At 43.4% G+C, this 13,746-nt stretch overlaps 1 protein-coding gene across 1 annotated transcript in view; it reads left to right on the forward strand.

The window, feature by feature from the left end:
• ttn.2 (titin, tandem duplicate 2) overlaps positions 1 to 13,746 on the forward strand; it is a 197,167-nt gene that overhangs the window by 168,611 nt on the left and 14,810 nt on the right. The window contains exons 201-223 of the mRNA XM_079562796.1: positions 10 to 306; positions 398 to 985; positions 1,060 to 1,362; positions 1,443 to 1,739; positions 1,887 to 2,174; positions 2,260 to 2,559; positions 2,745 to 2,896; positions 2,970 to 3,120; positions 3,200 to 3,499; positions 3,633 to 5,399; positions 5,553 to 5,846; positions 5,922 to 6,209; positions 7,172 to 7,471; positions 7,541 to 7,875; positions 7,982 to 9,713; positions 9,792 to 10,094; positions 10,946 to 11,257; positions 11,347 to 11,637; positions 11,731 to 12,030; positions 12,301 to 12,442; positions 12,526 to 12,689; positions 13,022 to 13,324; positions 13,404 to 13,685. Of these exons, the coding sequence (XP_079418922.1) occupies positions 10 to 306; positions 398 to 985; positions 1,060 to 1,362; positions 1,443 to 1,739; positions 1,887 to 2,174; positions 2,260 to 2,559; positions 2,745 to 2,896; positions 2,970 to 3,120; positions 3,200 to 3,499; positions 3,633 to 5,399; positions 5,553 to 5,846; positions 5,922 to 6,209; positions 7,172 to 7,471; positions 7,541 to 7,875; positions 7,982 to 9,713; positions 9,792 to 10,094; positions 10,946 to 11,257; positions 11,347 to 11,637; positions 11,731 to 12,030; positions 12,301 to 12,442; positions 12,526 to 12,689; positions 13,022 to 13,324; positions 13,404 to 13,685 (9,489 nt within the window). The remainder of the gene's footprint in view (positions 1 to 9; positions 307 to 397; positions 986 to 1,059; positions 1,363 to 1,442; positions 1,740 to 1,886; positions 2,175 to 2,259; positions 2,560 to 2,744; positions 2,897 to 2,969; positions 3,121 to 3,199; positions 3,500 to 3,632; positions 5,400 to 5,552; positions 5,847 to 5,921; positions 6,210 to 7,171; positions 7,472 to 7,540; positions 7,876 to 7,981; positions 9,714 to 9,791; positions 10,095 to 10,945; positions 11,258 to 11,346; positions 11,638 to 11,730; positions 12,031 to 12,300; positions 12,443 to 12,525; positions 12,690 to 13,021; positions 13,325 to 13,403; positions 13,686 to 13,746) is intronic.

Consider the following 13,746-nt stretch of genomic DNA (forward strand, 5'->3'; position numbering starts at 1 on the left):
ATCTTTCAGAAAAGCCAAGCCCACCACCCAAACTGGGAGTCACTGAGGTAACCAAAGAGAGTGTGACTCTAGCTTGGGCAAAGCCAGAGCATGACGGAGGAAGTAGAATTACAGGCTACCTGGTCGAGGCCCTGGAAAAAGGTCAAGAGAAATGGGTGAAGTGTGGGGTCACCAAGTCCATCCACCTCACGGTTTCTGGTCTGAGGGAAAATGCTGAATACTTCTTCCGAGTGAAAGCTGAAAATTCTGCTGGTTTTAGTGATATCAAGGAAATGCTTAGTCCTGTGGCAGTAAAAGATCAGTTTGGTAAGTTGCATAGAGCAATAACCAATATGTTCCATTTGTCAACACCTCGTCTGTAAATTATGTTAGCTCATCGTTTTCTTCCTTTCCACAGAACCACCTGAATTGAACATGAAGGACTTCCCACACAACACAGTTTTTGTAAGAGCATTATCCACCCTTAAGTGTGAAATTCCCCTGACAGGCAAACCTTTGCCTAAAGTCACTCTTTCAAAAGACAATGTTACGCTTAAGTCAACAATGAGGTTCAACTCAGAAGTCACTCCTGACAGCATCAAGATCTCACTTAGGGAAAGCATTGCTGGAGATTCCGGACGCTATGACATTACTGCAGCAAACTCAAGTGGCACAACCAAGACTTTCCTTAATATTGTGGTATTGGACCGACCAAGTGTCCCACTTGGACCTGTTGAGCTGTATGATGTCACAGAAGACAGTGTAAGCTTGATGTGGCTTCCTCCTGCTTATGAGGGTGGCAGCCCTATTACCAATTACATCGTCCAAAAGAGGGAGACAACTACAGCCAATTGGAGGGATGTCTCCTCTGCTGTGGCCCGCTGTAATATTAAGATTATGAAACTTACTACTGGCCTTGAGTATCAGTTCAGAATTAAGGCTGAAAATAGATATGGAGTAAGTGAGCACATTGATTCCCCAGTAGTATCAGTCAACTTGCCTTACAGTAAGTACAATAAATAAATAGTCGTTTATGTATATAGAATTAATTCTAATTGTTTCTTGTTGCTTCTTCTCTAGCTATTCCTGATATTCCATCTGCACCAGAGATCACAGCTGTGACTAGAGAGAGCATTACTGTTGCATGGAAAGAGCCAAAATCCGATGGTGGCAGCCATGTGTTTGGCTACCATCTCCAGATGAAAGACAAGAACAGTATACTGTGGCAGAGCGTTAACAAAAGTGTAATTCGTGCTACCCACTTTAAGGTTATCAACATCAATGCTGGACTTATTTATGAGTTCAAGGTGGCTGCAGAAAATGCTGCTGGAGTCAGTGCCTTCAGCAAGATTTCCGATGCAGTCTTGGCTATTGATGCTTGTGGTAAGTTGTAACAGTTTTATAGATACAGTACTTCTCTGATCTGAAAGGCATGTGCACTTAAACATTTAATATCTCTACAGAACCACCTGTGAACCTCCGTATCAGTGACATCACGAAGCACACCATTAGTCTAGCATGGCAGAGACCCAACTATGACGGTGGATCACCAATCACCGGTTACTTAGTCGAGAAGAAAGAGGTTGTCAGTGGCAGGTGGTTCAAGGCTAATTTGACCAACATTAGCGACACTCGCTTCACAGTCACTGGCCTTACCCAAGATGAGTCTTATGAGTTTAGGGTTATGGCAAAGAATGCTGTGGGTTCGATCAGCAACCCATCCATGACTGCTGGACCTGCAACATGTGTGGACACCTATGGTGAGTCAAATATCTGTTTTGTAGTCTCATTTAAAAATACATACAATTTAGCTCTCTGTAGTAAAAAGTACACTACTACTATGACATTGATGCATATGTACATGGTGTAAAATATATTGTGATTTTTTTTTAATCATTGTCATGTAGGTGCCCCAGAGATTGAAATACCCCAAGAGTATTTCCAGGAGGTCAAATACAAGGCTGAATCCAATGTTGAACTCAAGTTTAATATCACTGCTAAGCCTGCTCCCACTATTGAATGGATGAAGGATGGCAGAGAGCTCAAACCATCTGCTCAGATCTCGTTTAAACACACATCTGAGTCCACCAGTGTGTTCTTGCGTGACACGACTCGTCTTAACTCAGGAACATATGAAGTGAAGGTGAAGAATTCCCTTGGATCTACTTGTGCTGTTGTCAGGCTTCTTATCCAAGGTACCAAAGTGTTTAAAAAAAACAAATGCATAAAATATAACTATTATTAGTCCATTGCTGAGAAACTATTTGTATCTTTTAACAGACAAACCAGGCCCTCCAGCTGGAGAGATTCAGTTCAAGAAAGTCACTGCAGACAACGTCACCATTATGTGGGCTCCACCTTCTGATGAGGGCGGTGCTATGGTTACACATTACATTGTTGAAAAGAGAGAATCAAGCAGAATCATGTGGTCCATTGTCTCAGAAAAACTTATTGACTGCATTGTGAATGTGCCAAGACTCATCCAAGGAAATGAATATATCTTCCGAGTCCGTGGAGTCAATAAATATGGTATTGGAGATCCACTTGAGTCTGCACCTATCATTGCAAAGAATGCTTTTGGTGAGTTGTTTTGTGTATATTCAATTATTTTTTTAATGGTAATATTAAGTTAAGTGCTTAGTGTTGGAGTACATTATTTCTTTCAGTATATATTTATACACATATATATATATATGTGTGTATATATGTATATATATGTATACAGTATTGAGTGTTTAACTATGTTTTTTTTTTTTTTTCAATAGTTCCACCAAGTGAGCCATCCAAACCCAAGGTCACAATGATCACCAAATCCACTATGACGGTGATTTGGGAAAGGCCAGCATTAGACGGAGGCAGTGATATTGATGGTTACTATTTGGAGAAGCGAGAAAAGAAGAGTCTGCAATGGTTTAAGGTTTGTTACATGGACATTTTGTGTTGAGATAAAACATTTTTCAAAAGCTAAGCTACTTTTTGTTGTTTATTAGGTGGTGAAGGGAACCATAAGAGACACCAGGCAGAAGGTTACTGGCCTTGTCGAGAACAATGAGTACCAGTACAGAGTTTGTGCGGTAAACAAAGCTGGAGCAGGAAACTACTCTGAGGGATCTGATCTATACAAGGCATATGACCCAATTGGTATAAAGCCTTTACAATTGTTGTATTTTATCATTGTGGAAGAAATTATGTAAACAAAATACACATATTGCATTTACAGATTTGCCTGGAGAGCCATCTAAACTGCGTGTTGTTGACTCAACAAAGTCTTCCATTACATTGGGTTGGGAAAGACCAGTCTATGACGGAGGCAGTGAAGTCACACACTATATTTTGGAGCAGTTGAACACAGAGGAAAAAGAATGGGTGGTTACAAACCCACAGGTCACATCCTGTGAGTATGTGGTGTCTCTTCTTAAACCTGGAGTATACTATTTCTTCAAAGTTTCTGCAGTCAATTGCAAAGGCAAAGGAGACTACATTAAGATGTACCAGCCAGTGCAAGCCAAAGATATCCTGGGTGTGTATAAAAAAATATATACATAAATATAATTTTATATATACACATATATATATTTATATATTATACTATACTATACTATACTATACTGAAGATCTAGAGTTGTTAAACGTGTCTACATTTGTTGTAACAGAGGAAGCTGACTTGGACTTGGATGTGCCAATGACAACACAATACACGGCCAGAGCAGGCCGCGATGTGGAAGTATTTATTCCATTGAAGGGTCGTCCTACTCCAAATGTCACCTGGCGTCGTGGAGATCGCAATATGGCGGGCGATAATCGTTATACCATCAACAGCACTGAGCGCTCCACCACTCTCCTCATTCCTCAAGTCACTCGTGATGACTGTGGAAAGTATCTCTTGGAGATGGAGAATGGTGTGGGAGAGCCCAAGATTATTATTGTTTCTCTGAAAGTCCTTGACAGCCCGGCAACCTGCCAAAAACTCATTGTCAAAAATGTGACAAGAGGAAAACTTACACTCAGCTGGGAGGCTCCTATTATTGATGGTGGTTCCCCTGTCACAAACTACATAGTTGAAAAGAAAGCTTCCACAATGAAAGCCTACCAGGTTATCACTAATGAATGTGCCAACACAACATTTAAGGTCAGTGGTTTGGAGGAGGACTTGGCTTACTTCTTCAGAGTTTCTGCTGAAAACGAGTTTGGTGTTGGTGACACATGTGAGACTACTGAGCCTGTCAGAGCTACAGAAACTCCAGGAGGTGTTAAGGATATTAAGATGCTGGACTCCACAAAGACCTCAGTCACTTTGCAGTGGACCAAGCCTGACCATGACGGTGGCAGTCACATCACAGAGTACATTATTGAGAAGAGAACCAAGGACGACCCCACCTGGACTTTGGGAGCTACATGCAGACGCTGCACCTGCGAGGTCACAGGCCTTAAAGAAAATGCTGTAATGGACTTTAGAGTGTTTGCCAAAAACGAGAAAGGTAAAGGCGATTTCTCACCAATTGGCCCTATCACAGTTCAGGACTTCATTATTCCTCCTGAGGCAAGTTTGATCGATTACCCCAACGGTGAGCTGGCTGTTCGTATTGGACAGAACATCCATATTGAGCTACCTTTTAAGGGCAAACCAAGGCCAGTCATCAGCTGGCTCAAGGATAATCAGCCGCTTAAGGAGAGTGAAAGGATTCGCTTCAGAACAACTGACAACAAGACTGCTGTCACAGTCAGAGGAGCCAAAAAGGAGCATGCTGGCCAGTATACTCTTGTTTTGGATAACAGGACTGTTAAGAACTACTTTGACATCAATGTAACTACAGTGGGACCTCCATCTACCCCAGTTGGACCCGTTCGCTTTGATGAAATTAAAGCTCAGAGCATCATCATTTCTTGGGATCCACCTAAGGATGATGGAGGCAGTGAGATCTCTTGCTACAGTGTGGAGAAGCGTGAGACTTCTCATGCCAACTGGAAGATGGTATGCTCCAGTGTTGTCAGGTCCACCTTCAAGATCCCCAACTTGGTCAAGGGAACTCAATACCAGTTCAGAGTCCGTGCAGAGAACAAGTTTGGAATGAGTGAGGCTCTTACCTCTCCTGAAGTCATTGCCCAGCATCAGTATAAACCTCCTGGTTCTCCTGGAAAACCAGTGGCTTTCAATGTCACAAGTGATGGCATGACCATTAAATGGGAGGCTCCGGAGTTTGATGGTGGCTCTCCAATTTTGGGCTACCATGTTGAGAAAAAGGACAGGAACAGCCTGCTGTGGCAGAAGGTGAACTCAACCATCATTTCCAACAGAGAGTACAGGATAATCAGCCTGATCGAGGGTCTTGAGTACTCTTTCAGAGTCTATGCTGAAAACAACGCTGGAATTAGCCCTGTGAGCGAGCAGAGCAAACATGCCCTTGCTATCTCGCCTGTTGGTGAGTATTATGAAACATTATAAATGAGCAAAATTTTAGACATTTATTATTATGTGTTATTCATATAATGCATTATGTTGGTACATACAACATGAAGTGGATTTATGTAGAATAATTAGTTGAATTCTAATATATTGTCTCCTTTCTATTTAGATCCACCTGGCACTCCTGTGTGCATTGATGTGACTAGAGACTCAGTCACTTTACAATGGGATGTTCCTAAGAGAGATGGAGGCTGCAAGATTGTGGCCTATAGTGTTGAAAGACGCCAAGGCAGGGGCAAATGGCTTAGATGCAACTTTACGGACATCAGCGAGACTCAGTTCACCGTGACTGGCCTCTCTCCTGGAGACAGATTTGAATTCAGGGTGATCGCCAGGAATGCTGTGGGCACAGTTAGTCCTCCATCCAATGCGTCTGTTTACATCATGACCAGGGATGAGAGCAGTATGTGTCACGATTCTCAATAAACTTCCATAGATAACTTGTCGCGTATTCTAATTCAAGCTTTTTTTTCTTTAGTTGCTCCTGAAATTGAGTGGTCGCCAGATCAGGTTCTCACACTGCGAGCTGGAGAGAACGTGAGACTGGGCTGCACCATTACAGGACGTCCTGTTCCACAAGTTGTATGGTATAAAGATGGTAAAGAAATTGACAAGAGGACCATGATTGACATTGAGATCACCACTGGCATTGGCACAAGCAGCGTGTTCATCAGGGATGCAGACAGGAACCATCGCGGTATCTACACTGTGGAAGCCAAGAACAGCTCTGGAACCAGGAAGGCTGACGTGAATGTCAGAGTACAAGGTAAACTAAAAGGAATTTTCCCATTACTTTGATGCTTCAATTAAAGTCACAGCCCATAGCATTTTATCCAATTAGTAGAATTCAATTCAATTTGGTAAATACTACGCTGTCTTTTCTGTCAGGGTAGTATTTACTCTCAAGGACAATTAATAAGTTAAAAAAAAACGCAACATCGCCTGCAGTGGTGCTTATGGCCTCTAGGGGCGTGAGTTATTTAGTTCTGCTGTAGCATGCACTGTCCTGAAATAAATAAATATTACAGCTCACATTTCCTAAGCTCACCTCTCAGCTGCCAAAAATGAGATTTAAATAGGTTAGGTCCTCATCCAGACCATTATTTGATTACCCACAGCAAAAATAGCATTTTCTGTGTCTAACTGGTCATTATTGACATGTTCTGGATAGCTGGCTACAGTATGTCGGGTAACTTTAAAACAACATACATTATTTTTTAAAGAATCAAATAATCAACGGATAGTGAAATATTATGCTTTTATTTTTCATCAACCCATGAAATACAGTATATAGCTTTTATTTCTTCAGACTCACTGTGGTACCAGCGAATGGGTCAGGTCAGCACTGGTGAGGCAACGATTACATTTCTAGGGTGGAGCAAATATGAGCAAACCAGCATCACCAGGGTTATACATCACAAAACTCACCTACACATGTGTTTATTGTAATACTACTGCTGATTAAAAAATAAGAGTCCCAAGAGTGTCGCTGCTCACTAACAACACCTGACCACAAATAAATAAATCTGATTGTACGGGTCGTTAACTCGAGCAGCGAACAAGTGTGGGCTGACCAGACTGATTTCCCTGTGTATGAAAAATACAGAGGGTTATCATTCTGGACATGCCCGGCTTGACAAAACCTGTCATAGTTAATCCAAGGTTTCTGCTTCCCAATTATTATTGTTGTATTCATTTAATTACAATTAAATTTCCCTTTCTTCTCAGATACTCCTGGACCAGTCGAGGGCCCCATTCGATTTACTGGCATCACTGCCGAAAAATGCACTGTCTGGTGGAACCCGCCAGAGAACGATGGCTGTGCTGCCATAACACACTATGTGGTTGAGAAGAGGGAGACTTCCAGGATCTCATGGGCCCTGGTCACCTCCAAGTGTGAAGCCTGCTCTTTCAATGCCACCAATCTTATTAAGGGCAATGAGTATCAGTTCAGAATCTCTGCTGTTAACAAGTTTGGTGTCGGGAAACCTCTGGATTCGGATCCCATTATTGCTCAAATGCAATACAGTAAGTGTAAAGAACCAAAATGACCTCTTAGTATGCTGCAAGATCCTAACATATTCACCTCCATTCCAGCTGTACCTGATGCACCTGGCACTCCAGATGCTTCTCATATCACTGGAGACAGTATTACTCTCGGCTGGACCAGGCCTAGAACAGATGGAGGCAATGAAATCAAGCATTACATTTTGGAGAGAAGAGAGAAGAAGAGTCTGCGCTGGTTGAAGGTCTCTTCTAAGAGACCCATCACAGAATTGAGACATCGGGTTACTCATCTGACAGAAGGCAATGAGTACGAGTTCCGCGTCATGGCTGAAAATGGCGCTGGCGTGGGACCAGCTAGCAGTACTTCAAGACTCTTCAAATGTAGAGAGCCAACTAGTACTCCAAGTGCTCCTTCTGCTATTAAGGTATGAATATTAATATACCAATGCAAATAACGGTTGAAACATTTGCTCTTGGTCTTACTAACATAAATATTCATTGCCAAATGCATTTTTTTCTTTTGTCATACAGGTCATTGATTCAACCAAGTCCTCTGTAACTTTGGAATGGACCAAGCCAGTGTTTGATGGTGGCCTGGACATTATTGGCTACAACATTGACATGTGCAAAGCCAGTCTGGAAGAGTGGCACAGAATAAACAACCAGACATGTATTCACACCAAGTACACTGCAAAGGGCCTGGTACCAGGGGAGCTCTATAAGTTTAGGGTCAGTGCTGTGAATGGATCTGGACAGGGTGAAGCCTCAGTGATGGCTCACCCTGTCCAAGCTCTGGATAGGTTGACTTCTCCTGAGATTGAGCTGGCAGCTGACTTCAAACAGACCCACATCGTGAAGAATGGTGGTATTGTTTCACTCCATGTTGCCTTCAAGGGTAAACCAACTCCTGTAGCCACATGGTCTAGAGTTGATGGAGAGCTGCCAGTCATGGGAGATATCAATACCTCAGACTCCTTCTCTACTCTCACCATTGAGGGCTGCACAAGATATGAAGCTGGTAAATACACACTGTCCTTAGAGAACAACAGCGGACGCAAGTCTATCACATTCACAGTCAAAGTGCTGGATACTCCTGGACCTCCTGGAGCCATCTCTTTCAAGGATGTCACTCGTGGAGCCTTGACAATGATGTGGGATGCTCCAACAAATGATGGTGGATCTAGAATTCATCATTACCTTGTTGACAAACGGGAGGCTAGCCGCCTTGCTTGGCAACCAGTCAGTGCTAAATGTTCTCGGCAGATGATCAGAGTGACGGGTCTGGATGTAGGCGTGCCTTATCTGTTCAGAGTCATTGCTGTTAACCAATATGGCCAGGGAGAGGCTCATGAGGTGACAGAGCCAATCACCGCCACTGAGGAGCCAGCTCCACCGAAGAGACTTGATGTTGTAGATACCACGAGTTCCACTGCTTCTTTGGTTTGGCTGAAGCCTGAGCATGACGGAGGCAGTCGCATCAGAGGCTACATTGTTGAATTTAGGGCCAAGGGAACAGACCGTTGGGTTGTTGGTGGAGAGAGCAAACTCACAAAAATGCTGGTTGAGGGTCTAATTGAGAAAACTGAGTACGACTTCAGAGTGAGGGCTAAGAATGATGCTGGAATCAGTGAACCTCAGGGAACATTTGGTTCCGTAGTCATCAAAGAGCCTCTCATTGAGCCTACAGCTGACCTCAGCGGCATCACCAACCAGCTCATCACCTGCAAGGCCTCAAGCACCTTCACAATTGACATTCCTATCAGTGGCAGACCCACTCCTAAAGTCACCTGGAAACTGGAGGAAATGAAACTGAAGGAATCTGACAGAGTTGTCATTAGGACCACAAAGGAGAGAACTACACTGTTAGTCAGAGACAGCAAGAGAAGTGACAGTGGAAAGTACTATCTTGTGTTGGAGAATTCTGCTGGAGTGAAGACGTTCGCTGTCACTGTACTTATAGTGGGCAGATCATCTCCTCCTACAGGTCCCTTAGAAATTTCTGGAGTTTCCTCAGAGTCCTGCACATTGTCCTGGTCTGAGCCAGCTGATGATGGAGGCACAGAGATCAATAACTACATTGTGGAGAAACGTGAATCTGGCTCTGCCTCTTGGCAGGTGGTCAATTCCAGTGTGAAGAGAACTACAATCAAAGTCACTCATTTAACCAAATACATGGAGTACACCTTCAGAGTGTGTGCTGAGAACAAGTTTGGTGTCAGCAAGTCAATCGAGTCTGCAGCAGTCGTCATTGAACATCCATTTGGTAAGTTTTGGGTAATATTAATGACAGAATATCAAGGTTTAAGATAAAGCCATCTAATTTGTTATTGCATTCTTCCAGTGCCTCCAAGCCCTCCATCTCGTCCAGATGTTGTAGCCGTAACTGCCAATGCCATCAGCATCAAATGGGATGTTCCATATGCTGATGGTGGAAGCCAAGTGACAGGCTACTGGATTGAGAAGAAGGAGAGGAACACTATCTTGTGGGTCCGCGAAAACAAACTGCCCTGTCTTGAGTGCCATTACAAGGTGTCCAACTTGATTGAGGGCTTGGAGTACCAATTCAGAGTGTACGCCATGAACATCGCTGGTCTCAGTAAAGCCAGTGAGGCCTCCAGACCTGTGCTGGCTCTCAACCCAGTCGGTAGGTTTCTTTTTATTTGACTATTACTACTATTATGGTATCTTTATGTTGAAAAAAAAGTTGATTATTTCTATGTTTCCGGGTTGGGCAGTACCTGTGGAATTTAAATTTGTCCCAACACACTGCGCGGTCTACAGAAGTGTGACATATTCACTTACATTCTCCGTCAATGATTACGTCGGATAGAGTACATCTCATGGCATGTCATCGCCATTTGGAAGATATTATCCATGTTTTCCGTCCGGAAAAACAGCTCCATGGGTTGTCGCCATTTTCCCCTCTCCTCTCCTCCTCTCCTCTCCTCACCCTTCCCTCTCCTCAGCTCACACTGCTCTGGCAGACTCTCAGGTCTAGTCTGCGTTATGCAGATCATTTTAAGACCATTTAATAGCGCGACAAACAGAACCGCTAAAGTGACTGGCTTCTTACGCTGACATTGTCCGGACGGTCTTGAGGCCTCGGGCCTTTGGATTGCATTCCCCATAATAATCCCGCGAGTAGCCACCATTTCTCTCAAACAGATAAACACGGGGACAGTGCAGTTGCCGTTCTTTGCAAAGGAGGAAGAAGAAAGCGTGATTTGGATTTGAGCATTAAATCTGTTTATTCAGCGTATTGGCTTAGTAGACCAAATATTAAAGAACATAAAATAAAGAATTATGAATCTGTGCACGTACCTGTAGTGGGGGTCTATATACTGAATGACGGTTTAGGGACTAGGGAAATTCTTTTGTAATAACTCAAAAGCTCAGAACATCAAATGTGGAGACTAGCAGAGGTGGTTACAGCTAGTGTTACATATATATTACCCTTTAACCAACAATGAAACCTCTCTTCTTATTTTCAATTAGACCCACCTGGTAAACCTGAGGTGACTGACATCACTCGCTCCTCTGTGTCTATCTGCTGGACTGTGCCCTTCAACGATGGTGGGAGCAAAATTGTTGGCTACATTGTGGAGAAGAAAGTCTACAGCGCAGATGAATGGGATGACAACCGCTGGCTCAAATGCAATTACACCACTATCTCAGAGAACTACTTCACCATCACTAACCTCTCAGAGGGAGACACATATGAGTACCGCGTTTTTGCCAAGAACGCCGCTGGTGTCCAGAGCGCTCCTTCTGAGCTAATTGGACCTGTCACCTGCAAGGATGAGTACTGTAAGTTTAACCGTTAACGTTACGTACCAAAAAAGAAAAATCTAGCTAAAATTTCAAGTTACCAACTCAACTGTACTGTACTTGTGTAGCTCCACCCAAAGCTGAGCTGGAAGGCAAGCTGGTGGGTGAGACTGTCACTGTGATGGCTGGCTCCGACCTGGTCCTGGATGGAGCTGTGGGCGGTAAACCAGAACCCACAGTCTACTGGGCCAAGGGAGAGAAGATTCTGGAACTAGGAGAGAAATACTCTTTGACCTACACAGCAACAAGAGCCATGGCCGTTATCAAGAACTGCGACAGATATGACACCGGCAGATACATCCTGACTGTGAAGAACGCAAATGGAGTGAAGACGGCTGCTGTCAGCGTCAAAGTTCTTGGTAAGGAATCACGTTCTTTTTAATTATAAAATTTTTATCTCAAGGTATGTGTGTGGTCCTGTGAGCTCATTTTGGTTGCATTACTTCCTTCAGACACTCCTGGAGCACCGGCTGATAAGATTGTGATCAGCAGAGTGACTGAGGAGAAGTGTACCGTGTCCTGGAAGATCCCTCTAGAGGACGGCGGCGACACTGTCACACATTACATTGTTGAGCGCCGTGAAACCAGTCGCCTCAACTGGGTCATCATGGAAACCGAGTGCAAGTCTCTCTCATGCGTCAGTTCTAGACTGATCAAAAGTAACGAATACATCTTCAGAGTCCGTGGAGTCAACAAGTACGGCCCTGGAGTTCCTCTGGAGTCCGATCCTGTCATTGCCAGAAATGCATACAGTAAGATGAATCCAGTTTTAAAAGAAAATATATTGTTCATATAGAAATGAGTTTATCCTCGAAATTCCTGCTTGGCATGTTGAAACCACGAAAGTATTCTGACATTATATTGCAGTACATTTTTACCAGAAACCAGTTTTTCTTGTAACTATGAATTGATCGGTTTATGATTTACAGTATGCTTGTGACCTCTTCTTATTATAAATACCCCTGGAATTAAATGTACTTTGTTTAATACTGGTTTACAATGTCCCATGTCTTTTCTTCTAGCTATTTCAACACCACCAGGCACACCTGAAGCCACTGCTGTTGGAAAGGAGCATGTCATCATTGAATGGCTGAAGCCCGAGAGTGATGGTGGCAGTGAAATCAAAAACTACATTGTGGACAAACGAGAAAAGAGTAGCACCAGGTGGGACGCCCAGAAAATGTTCAATTAAATTGGTTTTATTTGCTTTGTTGTTGACATTGTTTACCTCCTCTTTCGTACATCAGATGGACACGTGTCAATAGGACATACACCATCTATGACACTCGTCTGAAGATTACTGGCCTGCTTGAAGGAAGCGAATACCAGTTCAGGGTGACCGCTGTTAATGCTGCAGGCGACAGTCAGCCGAGCGACGCAACCCCTTACATTCTTTGCAAAGATCCAACATGTAAGAAACATCTACTTAAAGTCCATATACCTGCTCATTTTCGAGAGGTGGAAGACGATTTACGTTTATCTTTCAGTATAGTGCAAAAGCAGATATTGTTGATGAAGGTCCAAAGATCCCCTGTCAAACTCAACTGCTTTTCTTTGCTTGCTGCTTAATTTTGCATGCAATTGTTTTGGTACATGGTCATTTGTAAAACTGTAGTCCCCATTCGCTACCTCTACTGTCCATTGTGATCCATATTGCCAGGGAGTTGCTCGATGTTTCAGACATAGACTTGCTTGTTTTGGCTCTGTAGCCCGTCAAAACACATGTAATTGCTCTCTTTTCAGATACTCCTGCTCCTCCATCAATGCCACGTATCACAGACACCACCAAGCATAGCATTTCCATGACTTGGACCCGGCCAATGTATGATGGTGGTTCCGACGTCACTGGTTATGTGGTTGAGATTTTGGAGGAAGGGGTCGACCAGTGGTATCGTGCAACAGCAAAGGCAATTAAGACCAATGAATATGTGGCAGCAGGACTGGCAGCCAATAAGAAGTACAGGTTCAGAGTAGCTGCTCTCAACAGCAAGGGCACTGGAGAATTCAGTGATCCCAGCGCGGAGGTTGAACCACTTGAGAGAATTGGTGAGTGCAGCACAATTGGTAACACCACGTACATTTATTCTGAAAATACCAGCATTGATCTGGTGTTTTCTCTGCTTAGAAATGCCTGACCTGGAGCTGGATGATGACCTGAAGAAGACTGTGTGTCTGCGTTCTGGAGGCACATTGCGCCTATTTGTGTCTGTTACTGGCAGACCAACACCTGTGGTGGCTTGGAGAAAGACTGGAGTTGAACTGCAGAGCCGTGGCTTCATTGAAACCACCGACAGCTACACTTTACTGATATTGGAGAAGGTTTCTCGTTATGACTCAGGGAAATATGTTGTTGAGGCAGAGAATCCATCTGGCAAAAAGACTACCACCATCCTGGTCAAAGTTTATGGTAAGTATATACTCATTAGATTTAATCAGTAACTGTATAAAAATACATATGTTACATTTTT

This window comes from Gobius niger, assembly GCF_951799975.1.
Source record: "Gobius niger genome assembly, chromosome: 9".
Classification (NCBI taxonomy): Eukaryota; Metazoa; Chordata; class Actinopteri; order Gobiiformes; family Gobiidae; genus Gobius; species Gobius niger.